Source organism: Callithrix jacchus, chromosome 5 (assembly GCF_049354715.1).
Source record: "Callithrix jacchus isolate 240 chromosome 5, calJac240_pri, whole genome shotgun sequence".
Lineage (NCBI taxonomy): Eukaryota > Metazoa > Chordata > Mammalia > Primates > Cebidae > Callithrix > Callithrix jacchus.
Genome location: NC_133506.1, coordinates 143,297,261 through 143,322,041, shown reverse-complemented (window position 1 = coordinate 143,322,041; position 24,781 = coordinate 143,297,261). Strand labels below are relative to the sequence as shown.

Below are 24,781 nucleotides of genomic sequence, written 5' to 3'. Positions count from 1 at the left end.
ACTCCTGCCACTGTCTCTGGGCTGTCTTCTCTATGTTTCTGTCACAGAAGTGAATCCCAGAGTGATGAACTTGTACAAAACAATTAGGCGTGCACTTCTTCCTTCTTATGATTAGAAAATAAGTGGAAGGAGCTTAGGAAGGAGGACCACAGACAGTTGGTTGACCCTTCCATGGAGAGGCGAGTTGCTGGTGATTATCTTTGGTTCTTAGCATTTGTCTCTTCTGAAAAAAAAATGCATTCCCAGATTACCTCTCTTTACTCAAGATTTTAAAACTTCATCCCATTTTTCTTCTGCTCTGTGTCATCTTGCTTTGTCATAAAATGTAATTATGATAAAAACATGGAAGTTTTTGTGTTATAAAAACTGGTTCATGAAAAGCAGTACATGCAACAGAGAATCATTGCAGAGTACAACTCTCTGAACTAACCAAATTATTAAAAATAAGTAAACTCATGACTGTCCTTTTTCTAGATAGTCATGTAGAATAAAATATATTATAATCAGTGTAAGCAATTAAACTCACTTAATGAAGATTAACCATATATTTGGAGCAACATATGCATATATATATGATTATGTGATACAAATGTTCTTTGTGTATGTCTTAGCATGCCAGGGCTGCATTCACAAAACACTGTGTGGCTTAAACAACAAAAATTTACTTTGCATTGTTCTGGAGGCTGGAAGTCCAGACCAAGGTGTCAGCAGGTCTGGCTTCTGCTGAGGCCCCCTTGGCTTCCAGACAGCCTTTCCTCTGCACCCACACCCTGGCATCCAGCTTTCCTCTTCTTCCAGGGCATCAGTGAGATTGGGCCAGGGCTCAGCTGAAGAGCCTCACTTTTACGGAATTACTTCTTTGGAGGCCCTGTCTCCTAATAAGTCACATTCTGAGGTGTGGCTTGGGGTTTCAACATGTGAATTTTGAGGAGACACAGTTCAGCCAATAACAGTGTATAATGTGAAAATATTAATATCATAGGTGACATAGCCTTCTAGGGTTAAATGCAAATGAAAACATGTACAGGTCTCTGTGTCCCCATTGTTTCTCACATGTGATATGCTCCAGGCGGAAACTGATTTATGTCCTGTGCTGTGTCTCTGCTCTTGGCAGGCCTGGCAGCTGCGGTTCAGCCACCTCGTGGGGTATGGTGCCAAGTATTACTCTTACCTCATGTCCAGGGCAGTCGCCTGCATGGTTTGGAAGGAATGTTTTCTACAGGATCCTTTCAACAGGTAAGAAGGGAATACGTTCTAAAACGTCCCTGCCTTGGACCACAGTAATCTCCCACCCTAATACATTTGAAGTCGGGCTTGGAGAACCGCAGCCCTCAGAACACAGCTGAAAGTGGCAGGCTCCCGGGCAGCCCCACTCCTCTCAGCCCTTCCCCCCCGAGGCTGCTTCTGCTTGCTGCAGCTGATGGTGCCCTGGATGTCCCCCTACCCTTCAGTGCTGTCCTGTAGTGGTGGGCCATGTCGTGCCTAAGGGGACCCTTTTCTGAGGGCTCAGGTGCTACATGAAGCAGTCTATGCCACTTCTGTGGGTTTTCTTGGCTTTTCTGACTTCACCACGTCATACAGGATGCCCACTCCTTTCCCCAGAATGGAGGCAGAACAAGGCACTGGAGCGGCTGGAGGCGTTGTAGGGAGGAAGTAGGGGTGCTTAGGATCAATAGTCCTGTTTTCCCAGCTCTTCCTAAAGCCCAGGTAGTGGTTAAACTTCCATTGGGTGGAGAGGTGCAGGGGATCCCTTTATTCCTAGGGGGTGTGAGGGATCCCATGCTGTGGCTAAGGGGATACAGGGGATCCCATGCTGGGTGGGGGTACAGGGGATCCCATGTTGCGGTTGGGGGTATAGGGGATCTCGGGCTGGGTGGGGGTGTGGGAATCCCATGCTGGCTGGGGAAGTATGGGGGATCCCATGCTCAGTCGGGGAGTGCGGGGGATCCTGTGCTGTGGCATGGGGGGGTGTGGGGATTCCCTGCTCTGGCTGGGGGATGCAGGGACTCCCAAGCTGTGGCCAGGGAATGCAGGGGATCCCATGCTGTGGCTGGGGGGTACAGGGATCCCTTGCTGTGGCTGGGGGTTGTGGAGTATCCCTTGCTGTGGCTGGGGCAGTGTGGGGGATAACTTGCTGTGGCTGGGGAGTGCAGGGGGTCCCATGCTGCCTGGGGGAGTGCAGGGGATCTCTTACTGTGGCTGGGGGGTGCAGAGGATCCCTTCTGTCGCTTGGGGGTGGTGGTGCAGGGGATTCCATGCTGTGGTTCAGGGGTGCGGGTGTGGAGGTCCCGTGCTGGCTGGAGGAGTGTGGAGGATCCCGTGCTGGGTGGGGGAGTGTGGGGAATCTGGTGATGTAGCTGGGGAGTACAGGGGATCCCATGCTGTGGCTAGGAGTACAGGGGATCCTGTGCTATCTGGAGGAGTGCGGGGGATCCCTTGCTGTCTGGGAGAGTGTGGGCAATGCCATCCTGGCTTGGGGGAGTGTGGGGGATCCCGTGCTGGCTGGGGGAGTGTGGGGAATCCCTTGCTGTGGCAGGGGGTGCCGGAGTGTGGGAGATCCTGTGCTGGGTTAGGAAGTATGGGGGATCTGGTGATGTGGCTGGGGAGTACAGGGGATCCCATGCTGAGGCTGTGATTACGGGGGATCCCGTGCTGTCTGGGGAGGTGCAGGGGATCTCATGCTGGCTGGAAGGGTACAGGGGATCCTGTGCTGGCTGGGGAGGTCCAGGGAGTCCCATGCTGTCTGAGGGGGCATGGGGGATCCCATGCTGTCTGGGGAGGTGCAGGAGATCCTGTGCTGTCTTGCGGGGGTGTGTGGGGGGATCCTTTGCTGTCTGGGGTACATCAGGGTCCCTTGCTATCTGGGGTGTGTCAGGGATCCCTTGCTGTCTGGGGGTGTGGGGGGGATCCCATGCTGGCTGGAGGGGTGCAGGAGCTCTTCTCTTGCTCCCTGATTTGGCCTCCTGACCCTCCTAACAGGACTCCTTATAACAGTAGGAACCAGCAGGTCCTGTGATTCCTTAGAAGGCACTTTCTTTGAATACAAACCAGTAATCATAATCTGGTGTCAGAGTTGTTTGTAGCATTTATCTTTTCACCACACAAATAACTACATCTCCAGATTCTTTTCAGGGAGCTCTGGCTAATGAGTATATTTTTACTGCTTTATCTTGGTTTTTAGAGTGTCCTAGAGTTTTCACACAGTATTCACAGCAGTCTTGGCAGAAACCAGCACTTTTTCTAAGAGGAAACTGAGGCTCAGAGAAAACAGTTTGTTTAGGCTTCACCGTTAACACCTGAACTGAGACTATAATCTAGGTGTTCTCATTCCTGGTTTCATCTCATTCCTGGTTTCATCTCCTTCCACCTCTGCCTCACCTCTTTCATACACTTTGACATAGGCTTGGATTTTCTCAACAGTTAATAATCACATGGTTTCAAGTGCTTTGAACCTGAATGTGATGTCATAGAATTTTTAAATATTTTGCAACTTGGTGCTCACATATATTTTGTCTTCTGCCCTCTGCAGACTGTAGACATTTGGTCTGCTTTTCAGATTTTATTTTTTAAGGCTCTTTAGCCAAACCTGACATCAGCAAATCAGTTTCAGGGATTATAACTTTTTGCTGTAGATTTCTGTAAAATAGGCAAAATATCATCTTGTTTGAAGTAGAAAAGCACATACTATAAAATATATACGTTTCTAAATATTTATATCTTGTTTATGTGTACATTCTTGCCCAGACATGTAGTTGCCATACTTTTATGGGTACATTAAAGTCAGCTAGTAAAAAGGCTCACTGGACTAGAAAATTTCTAACCTCTGTCAAAGTCTCCTTTTTGATCTCACTTCTGAAAAAAATAACCAGGCTGGAGCCTACATCAGAAAGCCAGGCATTGCAGAGCTGAGGCAAGCCAGGAGCTAGAGGCCTGTCGGGAGGGATTTGATTTAGGGTCAGGTCACTACATGCTGTGGCTGAGAAGGGCTTCAGCGCGCCCAGGCCAGGAGTCAGGCAGGGCCCCTCAGCTACCCCTGCCCCTGAGGAGGCTCCGCCTCAGTTCAGGCTTCCTGCTTTGCTTAGCACTCACTTCAGGTTGTGACCAGGGCTAGGGTTTGATGTCAGCATGTTTTTAATGCTGTAATGCTCTCAAAAAGTCTGATGAAAGACCATGTTCACAAAATGACCCACATGTAAAGAGGCTCCAGAGCTTCTCAAATGGCAACAATATCAAAATTTATTTAACCTGTCTCATCAGAGTGTGTAGTCATGTGTGTTAAAGGAATTGCATTTTTCATAAAATACAAAAGAGTACTAAAGTACTAAATAGCCTTGTTTCCAGGTACCTTTGACAGATGTATGTCTACAAAAATTATTCAAGACCTACCTTCACATATTGTCACAGACGGTATTCCTTGTGGAACTCTGTACGTAGGCATATCCAGCTGACACAGAACAAGGCAGCCTCCACTGTGCCTTTCCCACCAGCACATTCCAGTGGGTTGCTGGTCTGTTAACTGTTATCCTGAACCAAGGTTTTCTGGTGCAATGAACCTTTTCCTGCCAACTTCTCTCCCCTCACTCGTATTTTAGAGTGTCCTTTTTCTCTATTAGGTGCCATCCCAAATTCTTTCTTAATGGCATAAATAATTTCAAGCCTCATTTAAAATAATCCTTAAACTTACAGAGAATAAAGTATAATCTCTTATTTGTTCTATAACAAGAGCCCCCAGCCCCCAGGCCACAGACTGGTACTGGGAACTGGGCCACACAGCAGGAGGTGAGCAGAGGTGGGTGAGCGAGTGAAGCTTCATCTGTATTTGCAGCCGCTTTCCATCACGCCACCTGAGCTCTATCTCCTGTCGGATCAGAGGCAGGGTTAGATTCTCAAAGGGGCAGGAATCCTATTGTGAACTACACATGTGATCCTTACGATGCTCTCACAATAAGGATCTAGGCTGGGTGCTCCTTATGAGAATCTGAGGCCTGATGATCTGTCACTGTCTCCCATCACGCCTAGATGGTACCATCTAGTTGTAGAAAAACAAGCTCAGGGCTCCCAGTGATTCTACATTATGGTGAGTTGTATAATTATTTCACTATATATTGCAATGTATAATGTAATAATAGAAATAAAGTGCACAATAAATGTAATGTGGTTAAGCCATCCTGAAACCATCCCCTCCACCAACCCTGGTCTGTGGAAAAATTGTCTTTCACAAAACCAGTCCCTGGTGCCAAAAAGGTTGGAGACCACTGTTGTATAATACAGAAAGTAATTATTTTTATAAGGTGAAGTCTCTTGTTAACAAAACAGAAAGCCATAAGTACAGTTATCCTCTTACAGAGAATATGTCACACCTGATTTAATTTATTTTAGAACAACTTAAAAGCCAGAATTTTTAGAAGCAAGAAAATAACTAAGGGCCAAATTATCACACAGTGGCAGCTTTTATGAATATGACATCAGTGTGGCTTCCTTTGAGAATTCAAGGTAAGTGTTAATGGAGGCTGGGCAGGCTGTGCAAGCAGATGTCTGTAATGAATCCTTTCTTCCCCAGGGCCGCCGGGGAGCGCTATCGCAGGGAGATGCTGGCCCACGGTGGAGGGAGGGAGCCCATGCTCATGGTTGAAGGTAAAACAAAACCAAAATAGCACCATCTATAATGAAAGCTGTTTTATCTTTCTCCATATTTTTTTAAAATTTATTTACGGATATGCTTTAGGCTGGGCACAGTGGCTCTTGCTTGTAATCCCAGCACTTTGGGAGGCCAAGGCAGGTGGATCCCCTGAGGTCAGGAGTTAGAGACCAGCTCGTCTCTAACTAAAAATATAAAAATTACCTGGGCATGGTAGCAGACACCTGTAATCCCAGCTACTCGGGAGAATGAGACAGGAGAATCGCCTGAACCCGGGAGCTGGAGGTTGCAGTGAGCAGAGCTTGTGCCATTGCACTCCAGCCTGGTCAACAAGAACAAAACATCGTCTCGAAAGAAAGAAAAAAAAAAAGAAAGAAATATTTTAGCTGTGCATTGTATTCTAAGCATCTGTCTCACTGTGTCCTGAGCATATTAATTTTTAGTTGCCATGATTTAATCAGGTACCAGGATATTCAGGTTTCAGCTTTCAAAATGTTACTTATACTCTAATAGAAAAATTTTTTATTTGTCATAAACTCTCAGAAAATTTGCCTTTAGATTTTAACAGATCACAGTGTATTTTTGAGCCTAAAGAACTCATTTATTTTTTATTCCTTCATTTATTTTTCTGAAAGTTTAGCTACACATTTTCAAAAAATTCCAAGACATTGGGTTAGATTTTTTTTAACCTGTTGAAAAATTAGAACTTAATTAAATCTGCTCTTTGAGGTATCACAATTCTTGTTTTCCTATGCAATTTTCTCAGTAACTTTTGAATATTTTTACTGAAAATTTAATTGTAAATGGAAGTGATCATGATTTTTCATGTATGAATGTAAAAACATGGAAATTTTCTTACAAATATTTATAGGTTAGATACTTGCAATATATCGATGGTTATATTTACAGCTGAGCCTGACTATCTGATAAATTTTCTGACTGTCTCAAAAACTGCATATGGGAAAAACTCTCTATATTGGAGATGTGCTGTTTTCATTATAGTAATTGAGTGGGTTTGGGTAGTCATGAGTGTGACTTAAATATCTCCTTGCCTAAGACTGTTGAATCTAATGCCTAGATTCCTGTTTAGCAGAATTCCAGATTCTTGCCTTCAGCCATTCATTTATTCAGCAAATATTTGTGAAGTGCTAATTTTGTGCCAGGCACGATTGTAAGTGCCAGAGGTGAAATAGTGAAAGACCCATAGACAGACCTCCTGTTCTTTTGGAGATTTCATTCATTCCATCAGCTTTTCAGGGGTGTCTGGGTCAAGCTGAATCTGCCCGATGCCATGGCAAGTTTATGAAACAGAGAAACCAGTCTAGGTAGGGGCCCCACAGTCTGGGAGCCATCCTTGTGATGGAGAGTGAGGGAGCATGCATGCTGATGCAGCTGCCATTTATAGCTGGTCCTCATTGGCCCTTATTGAACTCTGCCACTTCTGGGGAGAGTTTTAGGGATTTCCATGTATCCATTGATTGATTCTCCTTAGTAACCCTAAGAGGTGGGAGTTATGATCCCCATTTTAGAGACAATAAACAAGTCAGGCCATCTGCTTGTGTCACCAGGTAGTGAGTGGAAGAGTCAGGGATTGAACCAGGGCCTCAGGCAGCAGCTCTTCAGCTCCCTGTACTGTCAGACAAGACATCTAGTTCAGGGTCTATTCCAGACCCAGGCAAAAGTGAAGCAATGGGCACATCATAATAAGCAACTGATGTGTACTTTTGGCTGGTGGTTGGTAGCACCAGCCCACGAGGAGCTGAGGCAGAAAAACAGCCTTTTCTGCTAAAACTTACTGTTCAACAGTGAGTTTCTGTGAAGTGTGGGCTCCTGCAGCTGCGCTTGGCTCAGCCTTTCCCAGGCCAGGCCTTCCATGCTGTCTGTACCTCAACATTCACTGATAGGAGAAAAAAATGTAGATCTTTTTTCAAAAGAAAATAATGTAAATCTTTTTCAGTGTTTATCTTTTGGCTGGTGTGTTTTTCTAGTCGGCTTCCCAGAATGTTGCAACTAACTCTCTAAAAAATCTGTCCTTTATCCAAAACAATTTTGTGTTAAGAAACTTAATATTTTCCGCACTAAAATTCACACACGAGAGAAAAACAAGTCCACCATTCAAACCAGAGATGATAAAGTATTCAGATTCCAGTTAGCACAGACAATAGGACAATTCTGCTTTTACATTTTAATATTTTTCTTAATGCTGTTCTGTCAGATCTCATTCATTCACATGATTTGTTTCATGTCAGAGATGAATAGGGGACATGTAAAGATGGTTACGCCAGTCGTCATGTCATAGGGCTGGATTTGTAAGCTAAGACCCACAGTGGCTTCTCATTTCTTTGGAGGCAGTCAGCCTGTACCCCACAACAGCAGGTCTTAGGTGATGGCTCACAGCCTTAACACTGGAGTGTCACCAGGAGGGATGGGTAAAATTACTGAGAGTTGTAATATAAAAGCATATGGGATCTCGTTGGCAGTTTTCGTCCATGAAAAATGTAACTTTTTATAGGTACCTTATATATTTTAACTATTTCCTGGATAAATGTAAAGCATTATATTATGTAGCAAAATGCAAATGAATACCTGCCTTCAAATTATGCATCTCCCTAATCAAATTACAACTTTTTTTTACCTTCTTAGTTATAAGACTGTGTTTCTTAGGGTCAGAATACCTTTGTAATTATACTTGTGCTGTTTGAGTGATACACATTCAGTCAAGTCAAATAGGGAATGCTTCTGATTTTTGAATAATAAGTACTACACAGGCAAACTTTTAGATTATTTATCTTTTTCAGAAGGAGTCATCCCTTGGGAACAGGGCTCTGCTCAGAGCTGAGTCCCGCGGCCATTTCTAGTTCTCACCAACTAGGGGAACACCCAGTTAAAGGAAGTCCCTGAGCACACGGAATTCCTCTATCGCATTTTCCCCTGATATGTGCTTTGCGTTCAACAGTGAAAGGCTACTGCTAGGCAACCATGTATCTCTGCTCTGTAACTCTTGGCTGCAAGGTATTTATTCATCAGTGTTCCTTTACTTAACCTTAGGTAGAGTGATCCTCACAGGAAAAAAGACAAGTTGTAGCAGCAGGGGCTTTTCTTAAAGAGTCTAACACACCAAATACCATTTGAAGGCAACATAATAGTGGTTAAAACAGTATTCTCTTCCCCAGAAAAGGAAAGCAATCACATGGTGAAATAGAACTGGATTTGCAGTCACTGACTGCTGCTTACTATCTATAAATTACTTGGGAAAGTCACTTCATTTCCCTGTGGGAGGTAAAATGTGATTTGACTTTAAAATAATTTTTTTTTTTGAGATGGAGTCTCTCTCTCTGTTGCCCAGGCTAGAGTACAGTGGCATGATCTCTGCTAACTGTAGCCTCTGCCTCCTGGATTCATGCAATTCTCCAACCTTAGCCTCCTGAGTAGCTGGGACCACAGGCATGTGCCACCATGCCCAGCTAATTTTTGTATTTTCAGTAGAGACAGGGTTTCGCCATGTTGGCCAGGCTGATCTCAAACTCCTGACCTTAGGTGATTCGCCTGCCTTGGCCTCCCCAAAGTGTTGGGATTACAGGTGTGAGCCACCACGCCTGGCCCAAAACACTTCTTTTTAATCTGCCTTTTCTTTTTTCAGTCCATCTCTGAATAGGGGGAGGTGTGTACAGACATGTGTCAGTAGTGTTACAGATTAACAGTATGGCCTTGTCTGTTTTTAAACACAATAATCGCTTACATAAAGATATATATTATAGCTCGACATTCAGTCACTTAATCCTCCATTAAACATATGTGGCAATAACTGACTGAAACCAACTTTCTTAATTGCTGAGGTATCTGGGGTAAGGTTTAACTCATTTTCAGTGTTAAGGTTTTCTGCTGTTCATCTCTTATCCCCACAATGGTGTTTAGCTTATGTTAAACCATATTTCTGAGTAATAAGAGAACTTAAAAGTTTATGCTTAAAATAAACCCTGATGATATGGCATTTCCATTCATTTCACCATTTTATGAAACACATATTGAAATATTTGTTAAGCATGCTGTGGTGAGCATGATCTAAGGTTCCGTTTCCATTACAGTCACTTCAGAAAATGTGCAGTTTTCTAAAAAGGCAAACATGCTGAGGTTTGTGAGTAGCATGGAAGTAATATTTTGCCCCCACTAGGAAGCAGGATTGTTTCTTAATACAACAAATAGACAGGTGGAATTATATAGCTATTAGGAATGTAAACTATCTTAGTTCAGCAGTTTGTTAATGGTAGATGAATTCCTTGTGCAAGTTTTCATATTCTCCTCTGTAAACTATTTGTCTCTTTGTGTTTTATGTTATGTAAAATTCTTAGGTAAATGCACCTTAATGAGTTTTTAGGTTCAGATTTTAGTTATCCTGTGGTAAGTTTAATCTCCTCTAACACAGGTCATATTGTCCCTATTTTTATAAATAATGAAACAGGGTTCATGCCCTTTGCGCTGCCTTGTTCACATTTCTCTCCATTGATCCTTAAATTCTGACATGAAAGTGACTGGCCTTTAGAAAACAGGAGGTGTAAGCAGTGTGGATCTTGGGCCCTGATGGTTCTCTTCACAATCCCTAAGTCTTTTTTTCTTTTTCTTTTTGAGACGGAGTTTCGCTCTTGTTACCCAGGCTGGAGTGCAATGGCGCTATCTCAGCTCACCACAACCTCCGCCTCCTGGGTGCAGGCAGTTCTGCCTCAGCCTCCTGAGTAGCTGGGATTACAGGCACGTACCACCATGCCCAGCTAAGTTTTTGTATTTTTAATAGAGACAGGGTTTCACACATTGACCAGGATAGTCTCGATCTCTTGACCTTGTGATCCACTCGCCTCGGCCTCCCAAAGTGCTGGGATTACAGTCGTGAGCCACCGCGCCCGGCCTTCTTTTTCTTTCTTTTTTTTTTTTTTTTTTTAATGACACAACCTATCTGTTCTTGTTGACATTGAAGAGGCCTGCCTGACATCCACTGATCAATAATAAAATCTTCCGCTTTTCCTGTGATCTCCTTTAGATTTTTGTGACAAAACTATCAATTTAGTTTATAACCATATTTATCCATGGTGGTCTTCCTGATGGAAAGATTCTCCCCACAGCCACGTAAGCAGGATGCGGCCCAGTTAGTTTTGGGTTCTGCCTCTGGTTACAGAATTCCTTATGCTCTCTTCCTTCAACTCTTCCACAAAGAATCTGAGGGAGGGGGAAGGGAAAGGCTAAAGTCTAAGATTTAAGCATTTCAGGAGGTTATTTGTAAATAATAAACAACTTTATTTCTGTGCTTCTTTCTAAATAGAGTCTCTCTCTGGCCAAAAGCAGTGCGCAAGTAGAGATACTAAGTGATAACTTGATGGAGTTTTTCAAATGGACCAAACATCAGATCGGATGTAAAAAAATAGTAGTAGCTAAATCAGTCGATTTTCAGCAAACTGAAACTCACTTTCATTTGTTTTTTCACTTTGTCAGACTGACTCACCAAACCCAAGTCTAGAAGCCCACGGGGCCTTACCTTAAGCCAGTCAAAGTCGTACCCATCTATTTCTGTAGAGCTTTATTTATGGTCTGACAAGCACTCACTTTTGCCGTGTCATCCTATATCATCTCTTCTAGCTCATTAAATGATACTTTGTTCAGGAAACAAACCAGAGAATTCCGGCTTCTACTCCAGAGCATCACCTCCACACCCCACGAAGATACATACCAACAATACAGACACCCGTCCACCACTTTCTTTAGAAACCATTCTCAGCTCCAGCGGCACAGAGCACATCAGCACCCAGAGACTGGGTTTGCACTGTTCTCCAATAAGAGGAACCAAGGCTCCTTGGAGAAATGGCTGATTCCAGCGCTGGAACAAGAAAGATAGATGAGCCTGAAGCATATAGTGCCAGGAAGGAAGGAAGTGCCCAGAAACATACACAGTGATGGGCGTGTGTGTCACACAGCGGGAGTCCACTGAAAGAGTGGCCACAGCTGGCCAACTCGAACAATCAAACACATCACACAGTTTTGGGATGTAATACAAAGTATTAAATATGTATCCATGAGTCCATATTGATGTCAGGGAACAAATAAATAAATAATAGAATAGACAAATTTCCCATGGAGTAGAGCTCCAAGTAATTTAGGTACACACTTGCCATCTCAGGGAAGTAGAACGTAACTCCCCACTCGTTATGTGGGCTATGCAGAGTGACTTCCTTCCAAGGAATACTCTAGAGATGGGTGAAATGACAAACACTGCCTCAGCCAGGTGATCAAGGTCCGTATCAGTGATGCGTCATGTGGACAGTATGCGTCCTTGATATAATATGATGAGAAGTGTTTCTCCCAGAAACCCATAACCCCAGTCTTATAATGAGAAAAACATCGGACAAACCAAACTCGGGACATTCTGCAAACTACCGGAGCTGTACTCCTCAAAATTGTTGAGGTCATTGAAAACGAAGTCTGAGAACCTGACACAGTCTAGAGGAGCCTAAAGATACATGGCAGCTTCATGTAGAGTGGTCCCCTGGTGGGTCCTGGAACAGAAAAAAGACAGCTGGTTTGGATCATACTAGGACAATCTGACTAAAGTGTACCTGGAGCTAATAATACTTTGTGAATACTGGGTCGTGGGTTGTGACACATGTGCCACACCATGAAAGATATTAACAGTAGGGGAAACTGACTGAGTGTGGGTGTAGAGGAACTCTCTTGACTCCATCACAGTTCTTCAGTAAATATAAAACTATCCTAAATTTAAAATTTAGTTAAAAACAAAAAACCTCCTTGGGAAGGTTTTCAGAAATGACACTGCTGCTCATGGTTTGGTTCACACCTTGTCTCCGCCATGTTTCCCTGTTTCCCGGTGGTCTTTTCAGTGCCACTTGGGGGAGGGAGGGTCACAGAGCTGAGATTGGAGGTAAGTGGGCATCAGATCAGGCAGGGTATTGTAGATGCTGTGAAAGAGAGTTGGTGTTTATTCTGAGGACCATGAGAAACCATTGACAGTATTTTTAAGGCAGGTAGTGACGAGATCAGATTTATGTTGGCATGGAGGTGAGTGAGCATGATATCAAGGATGACCCCCGCCAAGCTCCCTGCTTCGGCTGTTGCAGAGTAGGTCGCATGGTTATGACTGCCAAGGGAGACAGAAATTAAGAAGCCCTTATGCAGTTCAGCCACTATGGAGAATTCAGCTTGGGAAGCTCCCAAGCCTGTCAAATTCAGTTTCTGAGGGACTGCAAGGACTCTGTACAGCATGGGTTGTAGGAAGTCCTTGCCCCATATAGTTCCGATGATGGGAAACTCACTTTTTCACCAGAAAATTCACTTTGGTTTTAGACAGCTCCTCTGATAGACAGGATGACACGTTTATTCAAATTGACCCAAACTTTTCAAGTCCACTTGAAAGTTTGATATATTGTTGACACAGCAGCTTAAGTAATAAGCATTGATGCTTTTATTTTTTTAAATAACCTGATTACTCACCTAGTAGGCAGAATGTGCTTAGCTCAAGGCTTTGCTATTAGTGTTATTTGCACAATATAAACATGATGGCAGTCAAGGAGCAGTAAGTCCTGTCTGCTAGCAGAAGTACATCTGACATTTAAAATAAGAAAGCTAAATAAACAATCATTGTTCAACAGTAGCTTGATTAATTTCCCTATTGTCAAAAAGTATACACTGTTACTGAAACAAAAGGCATTTTACATTGTTTTATGGCACTGAAAATGAGTAGTAGTACAACTTCCAGTTTTAAAGCGTGCAGTTGACATTTACACAATCTGATTAATCACTAAATATTGGCATTGTGTGGCAAGGCTGGCATGCCCAGCACTGCAGAACAGTAAATGCACACTACCTGTGGATGGTTATTCCTAAATTTATTTTTTAGAAGGTCTCTTTGCTTTTTTAATTTTTTTTTAATCAAAGCATTTTCAAGGGTAAGATAAGCCTTAATGCATGACAGGTTCTGCGTGATGGAGCCAGCAGCATCTGTGCCCCCGGGAGTGTGGAGGCTCAACATAAATAAATGCCAGAGCATGCTCAAAGCACCTGTCTTGGCTTGGGACAAGTGCCTACCCTAGGGCATGTTTTACATTTGTGAGGGACTTAGGAGAAAACCCCCTCACACAGATGTATTAGATAGTAAAAGATAAGATGATTTAAAACTACTAGCACTCCAAGTAAAACTATGCTGTTGGAAATAAATCATTCTGATGAAGTTTGATGGGTTGTTCAAACGTTTATGAATAGAGGCTTTTCATTTCTCCTGTAGTCAGACACTCTCTACGCCCTTACTCTGCTTTGGTTTTGCTTCAGAGCACATATTAATATTTACTTCCTGACATAATTTCAACATGTATTTGTTTCATTTATTGGTTTATGGTCTCTGCCCCTCAATAAAGTCTAAGCTCTGTGATGGGAGGGCAACTGGCTGTCATGTTCACAGCTGTATCTGCAGCCCCTGTTACAGGGCTCAGCCCATAGGCATTCAGTAAATATTTGTTAAATGAGTGAATACACGAACACCAAAATAGACTTACAAGAGCAATTTTTTTCCTGTGCCATAAGAAAGCTGTGATTTAGCTGGGTATGGTGGCATGCACCTGTAGTCACAGCTACTCAGGAGGTTGAGGCAGGAGAATCACTTGAACCTGGGAGGCAGAGGTTGTAGTGAGCCGAGATCGTGCCACTGCACTTACTCCAGCCTGGGCAACAGAACAAGACTCTAGCTCAAAAAAAAAAAAGTTGTAATGATTACAATGGGAACAGGTGTTTTGGGTTGGTTTGGTTTGATCCTTTTTTTTTTTTTAAGAGAGAGTCTTGCTCTGTCACCAGGCTGGCGTGCAGTGGCGCAATCTCAGCTCACTGCAACCTCTGCTGCCCAGGTTCAAGCCGTTCTTCCTTAGCCTCCCGAGTAGCTGGGACTACAGGCATGCACCACCAAACCTAGCTGATTTTTGTATTTTTAGTAGAGATAGGGTTTCACTATGTTGGATAGTCTCGATCTCTTGACCTCATGGTCCTCCTGCCTTGGCCTCCCAAAGTGCTGGGATTACAGATATGAGCCGCCACGCCCAGCCAAGAACAAGTTTTTATTTGCCTGGTTCAGGAATTTTGTTTTATAATCACATGAATATTTTCAGATGTTTCACAGGCCTAAATGTTTTCATGAAGTTCTTTAATCATGTAAAAGAAAATATATATATAGCAATTGTGCTGTCTCAACACTTGTTCAGTCTCTCACCTCTTCTCTTCCTGCCACCCTGCCCTTCCTCCTTCCTGTCACCATGTCTGCTCAGATGTCTGGGTACCACTCTGCCCTTGCCCCTTGGCCACCAGCTCCCCTCTCCCCCCGCATCAGGACCCCTGTTGCAGGCTTCCCTGGCTTCATCCTTTTATCAAAGGACTTTGGTCAGTGGGTGGGAGGAAGCCATGGTTCTTCAGTGAACACTGTCCATCTGGCTCTCTGAAATGGTTTGTGTTCTTTTCATTGTAGAGCTTTTCCCTAAACACTGCATACATTTGTTACACTATAAAAAAACCAGTGTTCTACAAGGTATAATAAAATAGATCATTCCTTCCATTTTATAATTCTTATAATGCAGGACCACCAAGTCAATCTGGTCAATTTACAGAGTTATTTAAGATCTGGACATTAAGGCCAGGTGCAATGGCTCATGCCTGTAATCCCAACACTTTGGGAGGCTGAGGTGAGCAGATCACCTAAGGTCAGGAGTTAAAGACCAGTCTGGCCAATATTGTGAAACCCCATCTCTACTAAAAATACAAAAATTAGCTGGGCATGGTGGCACACGCTAGCTACTAAGGAGGCTGAGGCAGGAGAATCTCTTGAACCTAGGAGGTGGAGGCTGCAGTAAACAGAGATCACACCACTGCACTCCAGACTGGGTGACAGAGCAAGACTCTGTCTCAGAAAAAAGAAAAAGAAAAAGAAATGGACACTGAAGTGGAAAATGCTTTCACTGCTGTAGGAGGTCATAGATAAATTCTGCAACTTGACTTAAGAGGTGCTGGACAACCCATGACTGTTAGCACTGTGCCTTGTTATATAAGTTAAATCAACCCGTGGGGCTTAATAAGCAGGGCAAACTCTAGGCAAAGCTCTAACTTAGGCCAAGTTGTCCTTGAAGCCTTTATCCTTCAACACCTCCTGCTGATGTCTCATCCTCCTCCCAGGTACCTTCCAGGAGCACTTGCTTTAGCCCCTCCACCATCGTAGTCTAAGGTGGAAACAGCTGGAATAAGCAATTTTTGTAGCATATGGTATTTTGACACGAGACAAATAATTGCATACTTCTAGAAACTAATGAACATCTTGTATAATTTTTACAATGTAGGGTAAAATAGAAGGCACATGGCATATTGATCTCTTTATAACAAAAAAAAAGGAAGTCATCCTTTATCAGGAAAGATAGATCTTTTCTTCTGCTAAATTTAACACAGAGGCCTCTACTATCCTTAAAGTGTTTTTCTTCCCTATTTGATCCTTAATGTTCCAGTGACAATTCAACCGACATAATTTTTATTAATAAACATGATGAAAAGCCTCTAAAACAGACAGAATTTTAACTTTGAACCTCTGATAATTCTGTCAGCCCTGTGCTACATGAAATACATGTTTTAGACACTTTTTGTCTCAGTACTGTGCTTGGTTCTGCCCACTGGACAAGTACTGATTGTTAAGCAGCTAGATAGCAGGCATAATAAGTAGGGGACACCACTTGAAGAAGGCGGGTTCATACCCATTCCCAAACAGGTACTGGCCAGAGTCAAGCCCTCTTCATAAGCCCTGGGCATCAGGAGTTCCTGCCTAAATGATTTCAGATAGTACGCTGTTTAAGCAGCATGCAGGAAGGAGATTCTCCATGCAGGAAAGGTGAAGGGACAATGACAGAGTGAAAATGTGCCTGGTATTACAAGCATGATCCATGACACCTGGCCAGAACACATTTTAAACACATGTTAAGAACACCATCTACAGGCAGGGCAAAGTGGCTCATGCCTGTAATGAGTAGCGAACTGAGATCACCTCACTGCACTTCCCTGGGTGACAGAGCAAGACTCCCTCTCAAAAAAAAAAAAACCACCATCAGCAATAAATGACCATCTTCAAAAAATACCTTACGATTTTTCCATTAAGCAGTAAAAGCACTGAGAGAATGTTGTCTACATTCTTTTTAGAGGGTAGTATACAGTGACATAATCTAAATGTGGAATCATTAGTGTATTTTTTGGAATGAATCTACTCCAAGATTATTTACTTGAGGAAGACAATTGCTGTCAGACCTCAAAGAAAGTCAAACTCCGGAGGTGTCTCAATAGGGAAGAGGGATCCATCAAATTTATATAAAAAATAGATGATAGATTACTATTAAAGAAAACTCTCAAAACAAGCACTACCCGCCAGAAGTAACAGTGACAAAAAAAGGAGTTGAAGCCAGTACTCAAGAGTCTACGGCTCAGAGGTATCAGGCGAGGAACGCTGTGAGGCAGCAGGGGCTGTGGAGGCAAAAGAGTGTGGTTAACTCCCGACTATGCCAGTGAATGGCTCTTTGCTTCCATGTGTGGGAAACGGAGATGACACAACCCACCAGAGCAGCGTTTGGTGGATTAAAGATGGGAGTTTGAAACCAGGCTGGCCAACATGGTGAAACTCCATCTGTACTAAAAATACAAAAATTTGCTGGGCATGGTGGCACGCACCTCTAATCCTAGCTACTCAGGATGCTGACTTAAGAGAATCACTTGAACCTGGGAGGTGGAGGTTGCAGTGAGTCAAGGTCGCACCATTGCACCTCCAGTTGGGCGACAAGAGTGAAACACCATCTCAAAAAAAAAAAAAAGGATGCTTAGTGGGCTAAACACAGGTTAGAAAAGCAGATGTCGTATCTCCAAAGTTTTTTTATTTTTTTTGAGACAGAGTCTCGCTTTGTTGCCCAGGGTTGAGTGCAATGGCGGATCTCAGCTCACTGCAAACTCCGCCTCCCAAGTTCAAGTGTTTCTCCTGCATCAGCCTCCCAAACAGTTGGGATTCCAGGTGCCCAGCACAGCACCCACCTAATTTTTGTATTTTTTGCAGAGATGGGGTTTCACCATGTTGGCCAAGCTGGTTTCAAACTCCTAACCTCAAGTGATTTCCCTGCCTTGGCCTCCCAAATTGTGGGGTTACAGGCGTGAGCCACTGCACCTAGCCTGGATCTAGATTCTCAACTTTCCTGCTTGACACCCTCAGGCATTGAGCTTCAAGGTCTGAGGAAATCAGGAGTTGGCAACACACTGATGAATTTACGTTTTGAAGGTGTACCAGTAAAAGGTTAAATAATAGTAATAATTAAAAATATTTAGAGCAGATTTTAGTTGAAGAATTGAAATTGACATTTGGTAACCCACTCCTTTATGAAATGTTGCCAGAGGACGTAGGAACAAGAAGATTCCTCTTGGTTTAACTGGATTGTTTCCTGAAAGACCATTTATAGGACATCTTCTGGTATTTATCTTTGTCTTTTTCAACTATCTGTAAAAGAAACTTTTTCTTTATGACTGTGATGTAACATCATTAATAACAAAATTAGATTAAGAAATTATACCTGATGTTTCTTTTATAGTTAATAGTTCATCTTTACATAAAGTTTCTCTTTTTAATAATCCCTGCTTAATTTTAGAGTTTGCACATCTCAGATTATTTGAATAGCATTGTCAAGTTCTTTTTCTGACCCATCACATAAGTTGGAGTATGTGAGGTAACATAGTTTCTCTACTCCCTTTCCATTCACTACTAAGTGTATGTTTTGATTAGGGTCAGGAGGAAGGCCAACTCTACTTACCTGGGCTTTAAAAAAAATTCTTAAAATCTTAAGTCGCACACTCAAAATAGCAGAATTTCAACACTAGATTTATTTTTGTCTTCCTTTTCATGCACATGCATTTCACATAAGGATAGGGATTTTATTTAAATGCTGCAATAGCCTGTGTATTGATTTTCTAAAGAAAAGTAATCCTTTATATCAAATACTTTCAGTAAAACTAATTTCTGTTACTTGTATATTTCCAGCATTGAATAGATAGGAGGGAGTTACAGTAGTAGCAATACATAAATGCTGAATCAAACCAAACATGCATTTATGTTATTTTATTATTGTTACAATAGTGAGAGCAATAACATTACAGCTAAAAGCGTTTGTTGAGTGTATTTGATGTGCCAAGTACCGTGCATGTTGCTGTATGATCTCATTTAAGTCTCTGAACAGTCCAAGCGATGCATAAGTAACTTACTTGCCTGAAGTCGCACAGCGGCAGGCATTAGAACTAGGATTCAGAGTCGGGACTCTGACTCACCTGTGTGGGCTGATAATGCCTTCAACTTCTTTCTCAGGTTATATGAGGAAGTTTTTGCTTTGAAATAGGTGCATGCACATTCCACTGTATTTTTTTTTCCTTGCTCTTTCATAATTTTTATCAACTGATTTGCCTTGTCAGGAATAACACTGATGCTCAAAGCAGATATTATTGGGTTATCAGAGTAAAATATCGTAGAGACAAATCTGAAAAGCGGCCTGTGCTAACTAGTATGTATGAAGCATCAATTCCCTTGCCCTACGTTGAATGTGAATGCATGAATGCATCGCATACAAAGCAAGATTCAGAATTTTACAGGATGCTCATTGGCAGAAAGCTGCTTTTCTTGCACAGCGTAGCAGGAATAAATGAGGAAAGCATGTCATGGGATCAGAGTTACAATTTAGTAGCTCTAGGATTACAACATAATTTCAATAATAGAGGCAGCCTGGAATAATGGCCAAGTAAATAGAATCCCTAATCTTTGGCTTGTTCATATATTTACCCAACATAGCCTCTGAAATAGCTGAGAGCTTTTTGGAAGAAAGAAATGGAAAGGAGCACCTGCATTCTCAAGGCTAAGACCTCCCTTTTGTAAATGCACTAATATTTTAAGAGGGTGTGTGCATGTTTAATGCGTGGGTGTGTTTGTTTAAGGAAGACATTGAGCTTCAAAAGGCAAGATGTTTTGTAACCCAGAAATGTAATTGTAAATGGAATTATTAAATCTGACAATGAAATTAAAATAAACTAATGTATAAACAGAGCACATATGTGGGATTGTACCTGCTGGCTCAACTTCTGTCTAACACTGGTTCAGAGGCTTTGCTTCAGTTCAGTCAATAACTCTAGAGGGGTAGAGAGAGCCTCACATGTGAATGCCGACAGATACTAACTCAGCCCAAGGAGCTGCAGAGTTTTTTTAGTTCAAAGGAAGAGAAGAATTTCACTTCCTGGCTGATAGTCTCATTTTTTCAAGAACTGATTGTAGATAGAGGGAATCCACCTTTAACAGAGGGCGTGGGTAACCACAGTCTTGTAGCAGAGAAAAACTTCAAAGTCAACATGGTGAGCCATACAGTTGCCCTAGGCTTGGGAGAGACAAATGTGCAATGAGGATTCTGATCTCATAAAATTCACTTAAGACTTTTCAAACTGCCAGGCTAGCCTTGGTAGCTATAGTTCTTAATCCATCTAGGCTGAGTTTGGCACATATAATTATTTCAGCAGAAAGAATAGCCATTAAACTATTAACGATAAATTATTAGAACTGATAGTGGTACTGAGAATACTCAAACCTCCTCTTCACTCACTCCCAAATCTATTTAGATAATCTGCTTTTGGTACATCCAAGTTACTATTATGTCTAGTGGTGGAGGATGGCGTAGCACAGACAGCTGTATATCTGAGCAAATGGCAGGTTATATAAAGATTTCTGATCTTTTTTTTAAATTGTGGTAAAATATACATGCCATACCATTTACCATTTTAATCGTTTTTAAATGTATAGTTTGGAGCCTACACTGACAATGCTGGCCAGCCACTCCACTATCCATTTTTAGAACTTCCCCATCACCCCAGTGAAGACTCTTTTATCACAGTTAGAAGTTGCAAGTAGAAAATGGATTTATTTTAATTCCATCTTTTGTTTATTTCTTTGAGTAGATAAAACAGTTAAGAACTGTTTGTAATAAAAAGCAGAAGGCAAAAAGTAGAAAACAGTAAGCAATGATTCATGAGCTGGATAAGTAACGTGATTAGTTTTATGATAGTTTTATGATATTTAATCATAGATCAGTGTTTTGGAATTGAACTTGTGTAAAAATAGTAAGCAACCTCAGCCTTCAACTCTTGAACTAGGAAGTAGGTTTTCATAAATCTTTCGGTCCGATTGTTGTTATAGTGAGTTACTGAGCATTTCTCTGTGTTAAATCCTGTATCTTATTTAATCCTTATTAACAGTATAGCAAAATAGATGACATATTGCCAGTTTTTTGAACTTCAAACATTATACTAAACTCCAGTATTTTACTTTTACTCAGATTGCCTGTAGCAGAAGTTAAGTGACTGGTCTGAGGTCCCTTAACCCGTTGGTTAACCCAGGGTAATCACTTACTAAACCCTTGCTGTAACCGTCAGGATATATTGCCTTCTTTAGAGCCACCTAAAGTTTTATTTAGAAAAATAAGAAGCTATTTTTTTTTCTCTCAATTCTTACTTGGCACCTTTCAAAGGAAAACTGTTATATAGTCAGAAGAGAAATAGCCTGTAATTTTAAATAACAAGATACCATGCAGACCAGATAATGTTCTGTTCAGCCCCAAATTCACACCAGCACAGTGTCCCCGACGCTGTTGGTGGAACTGCAGAATGGCTGCTCTACTGACCTGCAGGGCCCTACCTGGCTATAGTACACTAGGGGGTCCTCAGGATATTTTCTTTTTTGGAGTCTGAGGCTCTTCTTGGTCCACCAGACTGTTTCCTAAGTAATACTTACAGGCCTTAACTAGAAACCTGATGGGACTTACTTAATTAATTTATACTAAGTCCAGTGCTGTGGCTGAAATGTAAGAATATAACTAGCTTTTGGCTTTTATTTTTTTTCTTGGTTCAGGTATACGTGTGCAGGTTTGTTATATAGGTAAACTTGTGTCAGGGGGGCTTTTTGTACAAGTTATTTGATCACCTAGATATTAAGCCTAGAACCCAATAGTTATTTTTTCTGCTCCTCTCCCTCCTCCCAGCCTCCACACTCAAAGAGGCCTCAGTGTGTGTTGTTCCTTTCTTTCTGTCCATGTGTTCTCATCATTTAGCTCCCACTTGTAAATAAGAACATGCGGTATTTGGTTTTTTGTTCTTCCATTAGTTTGCTAAGGATAATGGCCTCCAACTCCATCCATGTTTCTGCAGAAGATGTGGTCTCTTTCTTTTTTATAGCTGCATAGTATTCCTCGTTGTATCTATACCACATTTTCTTTTTTTTTTTGGGGGGGGGAGGAAGGCAGGAAGGAAGGGAATAAGGACGGTAGGGAGGAAGGAAGGGATGAAGGAAGGAAGGAAGGGAGGAAGTGGGGAAGGAGGGAGGGGGGAGGGAGGGAAGGGAAGAAAGGAAATCAAGCAATGAAAGAGACATTGCCAACCTGGATCTAGAGGTTTACAAGTTGATTTCTTTTTTTTTTTTTGAGAGAAGGAAAGAAAAAAAAAATAAGTAAAGGAGAGGAAGAAAGAGGGAGAGTAAATGGTAATATTGCTTTATTTTGAAAAAAATTGGGTATTAATAATGGCCAATCAATGTTTCATTTAAACTTATAGGTAGGTGTGATGTGGTATTGACAAGAATGTATATTTTGTGTATTTGAAGTGGAGAGCTCTATAAATATTTATTAAGTTTACTTGTTCTGGATCTGAGTTCGAGTCCTTGATATCCTTATTAATTTTCTGTCTCATTGAATCTAAGTCTCCTATCTGGGTGTTAGGATCGTTAGCTCTTGTTGTTGCATTGATCCTTTTACCACTATATCTTTGTTGCTTTAAAATCTATTTTATCCGATACAAGAATTGCAACTCCTGCTTTTTATTTATTTATTATTTATTTTTGCTCTCCATTTGGTTGGTAAATCTTTCTCCATCCCTTTGTTTTGAGTCTTTGTGTATCCTTGCATGTGAAACAGGTCTGGATGTAACATGCCGTTGGGTTTTGGCTGTGTCTTTTGATTGGGAATTTAGTCAATTTAAATTTAGGGTTACTGCCATTTGATGTTGACTGGCTGTTTTATCCATTTGTTAGTGTAAATTCTTCTTTATGTTGATGCTCTTTACTTTTTGGTGTATTTTTAGAAAGGCTAATACTGGTTGTTTCTTTCTGTGTGTAACGCTTCTTTCAGAAGCTCTTGTAAAGCAGGCCTGGTGGTAATAAAATCTCTTGAGTTCTTGCTTGTTCATAAAAGATTTTATTTTTCCTTCAGTTGTGAAGCTTAGTTTGGCTGGATATGAAATTCTGGGCTGAAGGTTCTGTTCTTTGAGGATGTTGAATATTGGCCCCCACTCTCTTCTGGCCTATAGAGTTTCTGCCGAGAGATCTGCTGTAAGTCTGATAGGCTTGCCTTTGTGGGTAACCTGACCTTTCTCTCTGGCTGCCCTTAGTATTTTCACCTTCGTTTCAACCCTGGTGAATCTAACGATTATGTGCCTTGGGGTTGCTCTTCTTGAGGAATATCTTTGTGGTGTTCTTTGTATTACCTGGGGTTGAATGTTGACCTGCTTTGCTAGTTTAGGAAAATTTTCCTGAATAATATCCTGAAGGGTATTTTCCAGCTTGGATTCATTCTCTCCGTCGCTTTCAGGTATACCTATCAAACGTAAATTTGGTCTTTTCACATAGTCCCACATTTCTTGGAGACTTTGCTCATTTCTTTTTATCCTTTTTTCTCTAATCTTGTCTTCTTGTTTTATTTCATTAAGTTGGACTTTGACCTCTGATATCCCTTCTTCTGCTTGAACAATTCGAGTGTTTAAACCTGTGCATACTTCTCGGAGTTCCTGTATTGTATTCTTCAGTTCCATTAATTCACTCATACTCCTCTCTAAGTTGTCTATTCTCAATAGGATTTCATCAAACCTTTTTTCAAAGTTCCTAGTTTCTTTACGTTGGGCTACAACATGGTCTTTTAACTCACCGAAGTTTGTTATTATCCATTCCTTGAAGAGTGATTCTGTCATCAGGAGGCGCTCCTTCTCCATCAAGCCTTGTTCCATTGTTGATGTGGAACTGTGATCATCTTTAGAGGGAGAGGCGTTCTGATTTCGAGTATTCTCAGCTTTTTTACGCTGGTTTCTTCCCGTCATTGTAAATTTATCCTCCTGCTGTCTTTGAAATTACCAACTTTCAGATTAGGTCTCTTGAGTGGACGTCCAGGTTGTTAGTTCCCAGGGCCAGAGCAGCGGTGTTAAAACTGATGGTGCTTTTCTGCCCAGGATTCTCCTGTCGGGCTTCCTTCTTGTTTCCGTAGTAGGCGACTCTGCCTTCCCGGGGCTCCAAACCTCGGTCAGAAGGGGAACCGGTCCGTTTACTCTGCGCCGAGCGCTGCCGTGTCGAGGTGCCAGCGGAACCGCTGCGCCGACCACGAGAGTCGCGCTGGCGACTCGTGTGTTTCCACCACTGGGGGATCTTCTGCTTCGTGAGCGACCCCACTTTGTCTGAAAGTGTGGTGTCCCCTAGTTCTCCGCGCCTTCCCTGAGAGCTGCAATCCCGGGATGTTAGCGATCGGCCATCTTGGATCGTTCTCCCACATTTTCTTTATCCAATCTGTCAGTGATGGGCATTTAGGTTGATTATATGTCTTTGCTATTGGGAATAGTCCAGCAGTGAATATTCATGTGTATATGTCTTCCTGGTAGGATGATTTATATTCCTTTGGGTATATAACCAGTAAGGGGATTGCTAGGTCAGATGGTAGTTCTGTTTTTAGCTCTTTAAGGAAGTGCCACACTGCCTTCCACCATGGCTGAACTAATTTATAGTCCCGCCAACAGTGTATAAGCATTCCTTTTTCTCTACAACCTTGCCAGCATCTGCTATTTTTTTTACTTTTTAACCAATAACCATTCTGACTGGTGTAAAATGGTATCTTATTGTGGTTTTGACTTTTTAGCTTTGATTTTAAAGAACCGGTGAGGTATTTGTCCTGAATGTCTTGGCCTCGGGGCACTGGCCACTCTTGATTGGTGTTTGGCATCTATCCACCTGGCCACACACACAGAGCACCCAGACCTCCCCTT

At 42.1% G+C, this 24,781-nt stretch overlaps 1 protein-coding gene across 1 annotated transcript in view; it reads left to right on the top strand.

The window, feature by feature from the left end:
• The window catches only part of MIPEP (mitochondrial intermediate peptidase), a 164,521-nt gene that overhangs the window by 122,972 nt on the left and 16,768 nt on the right, over window positions 1-24,781 (top strand). The window contains exons 17-18 of the mRNA XM_002748900.6: window positions 1,115-1,236; window positions 5,561-5,634. Of these exons, the coding sequence (XP_002748946.3) occupies window positions 1,115-1,236; window positions 5,561-5,634 (196 nt within the window). The remainder of the gene's footprint in view (window positions 1-1,114; window positions 1,237-5,560; window positions 5,635-24,781) is intronic.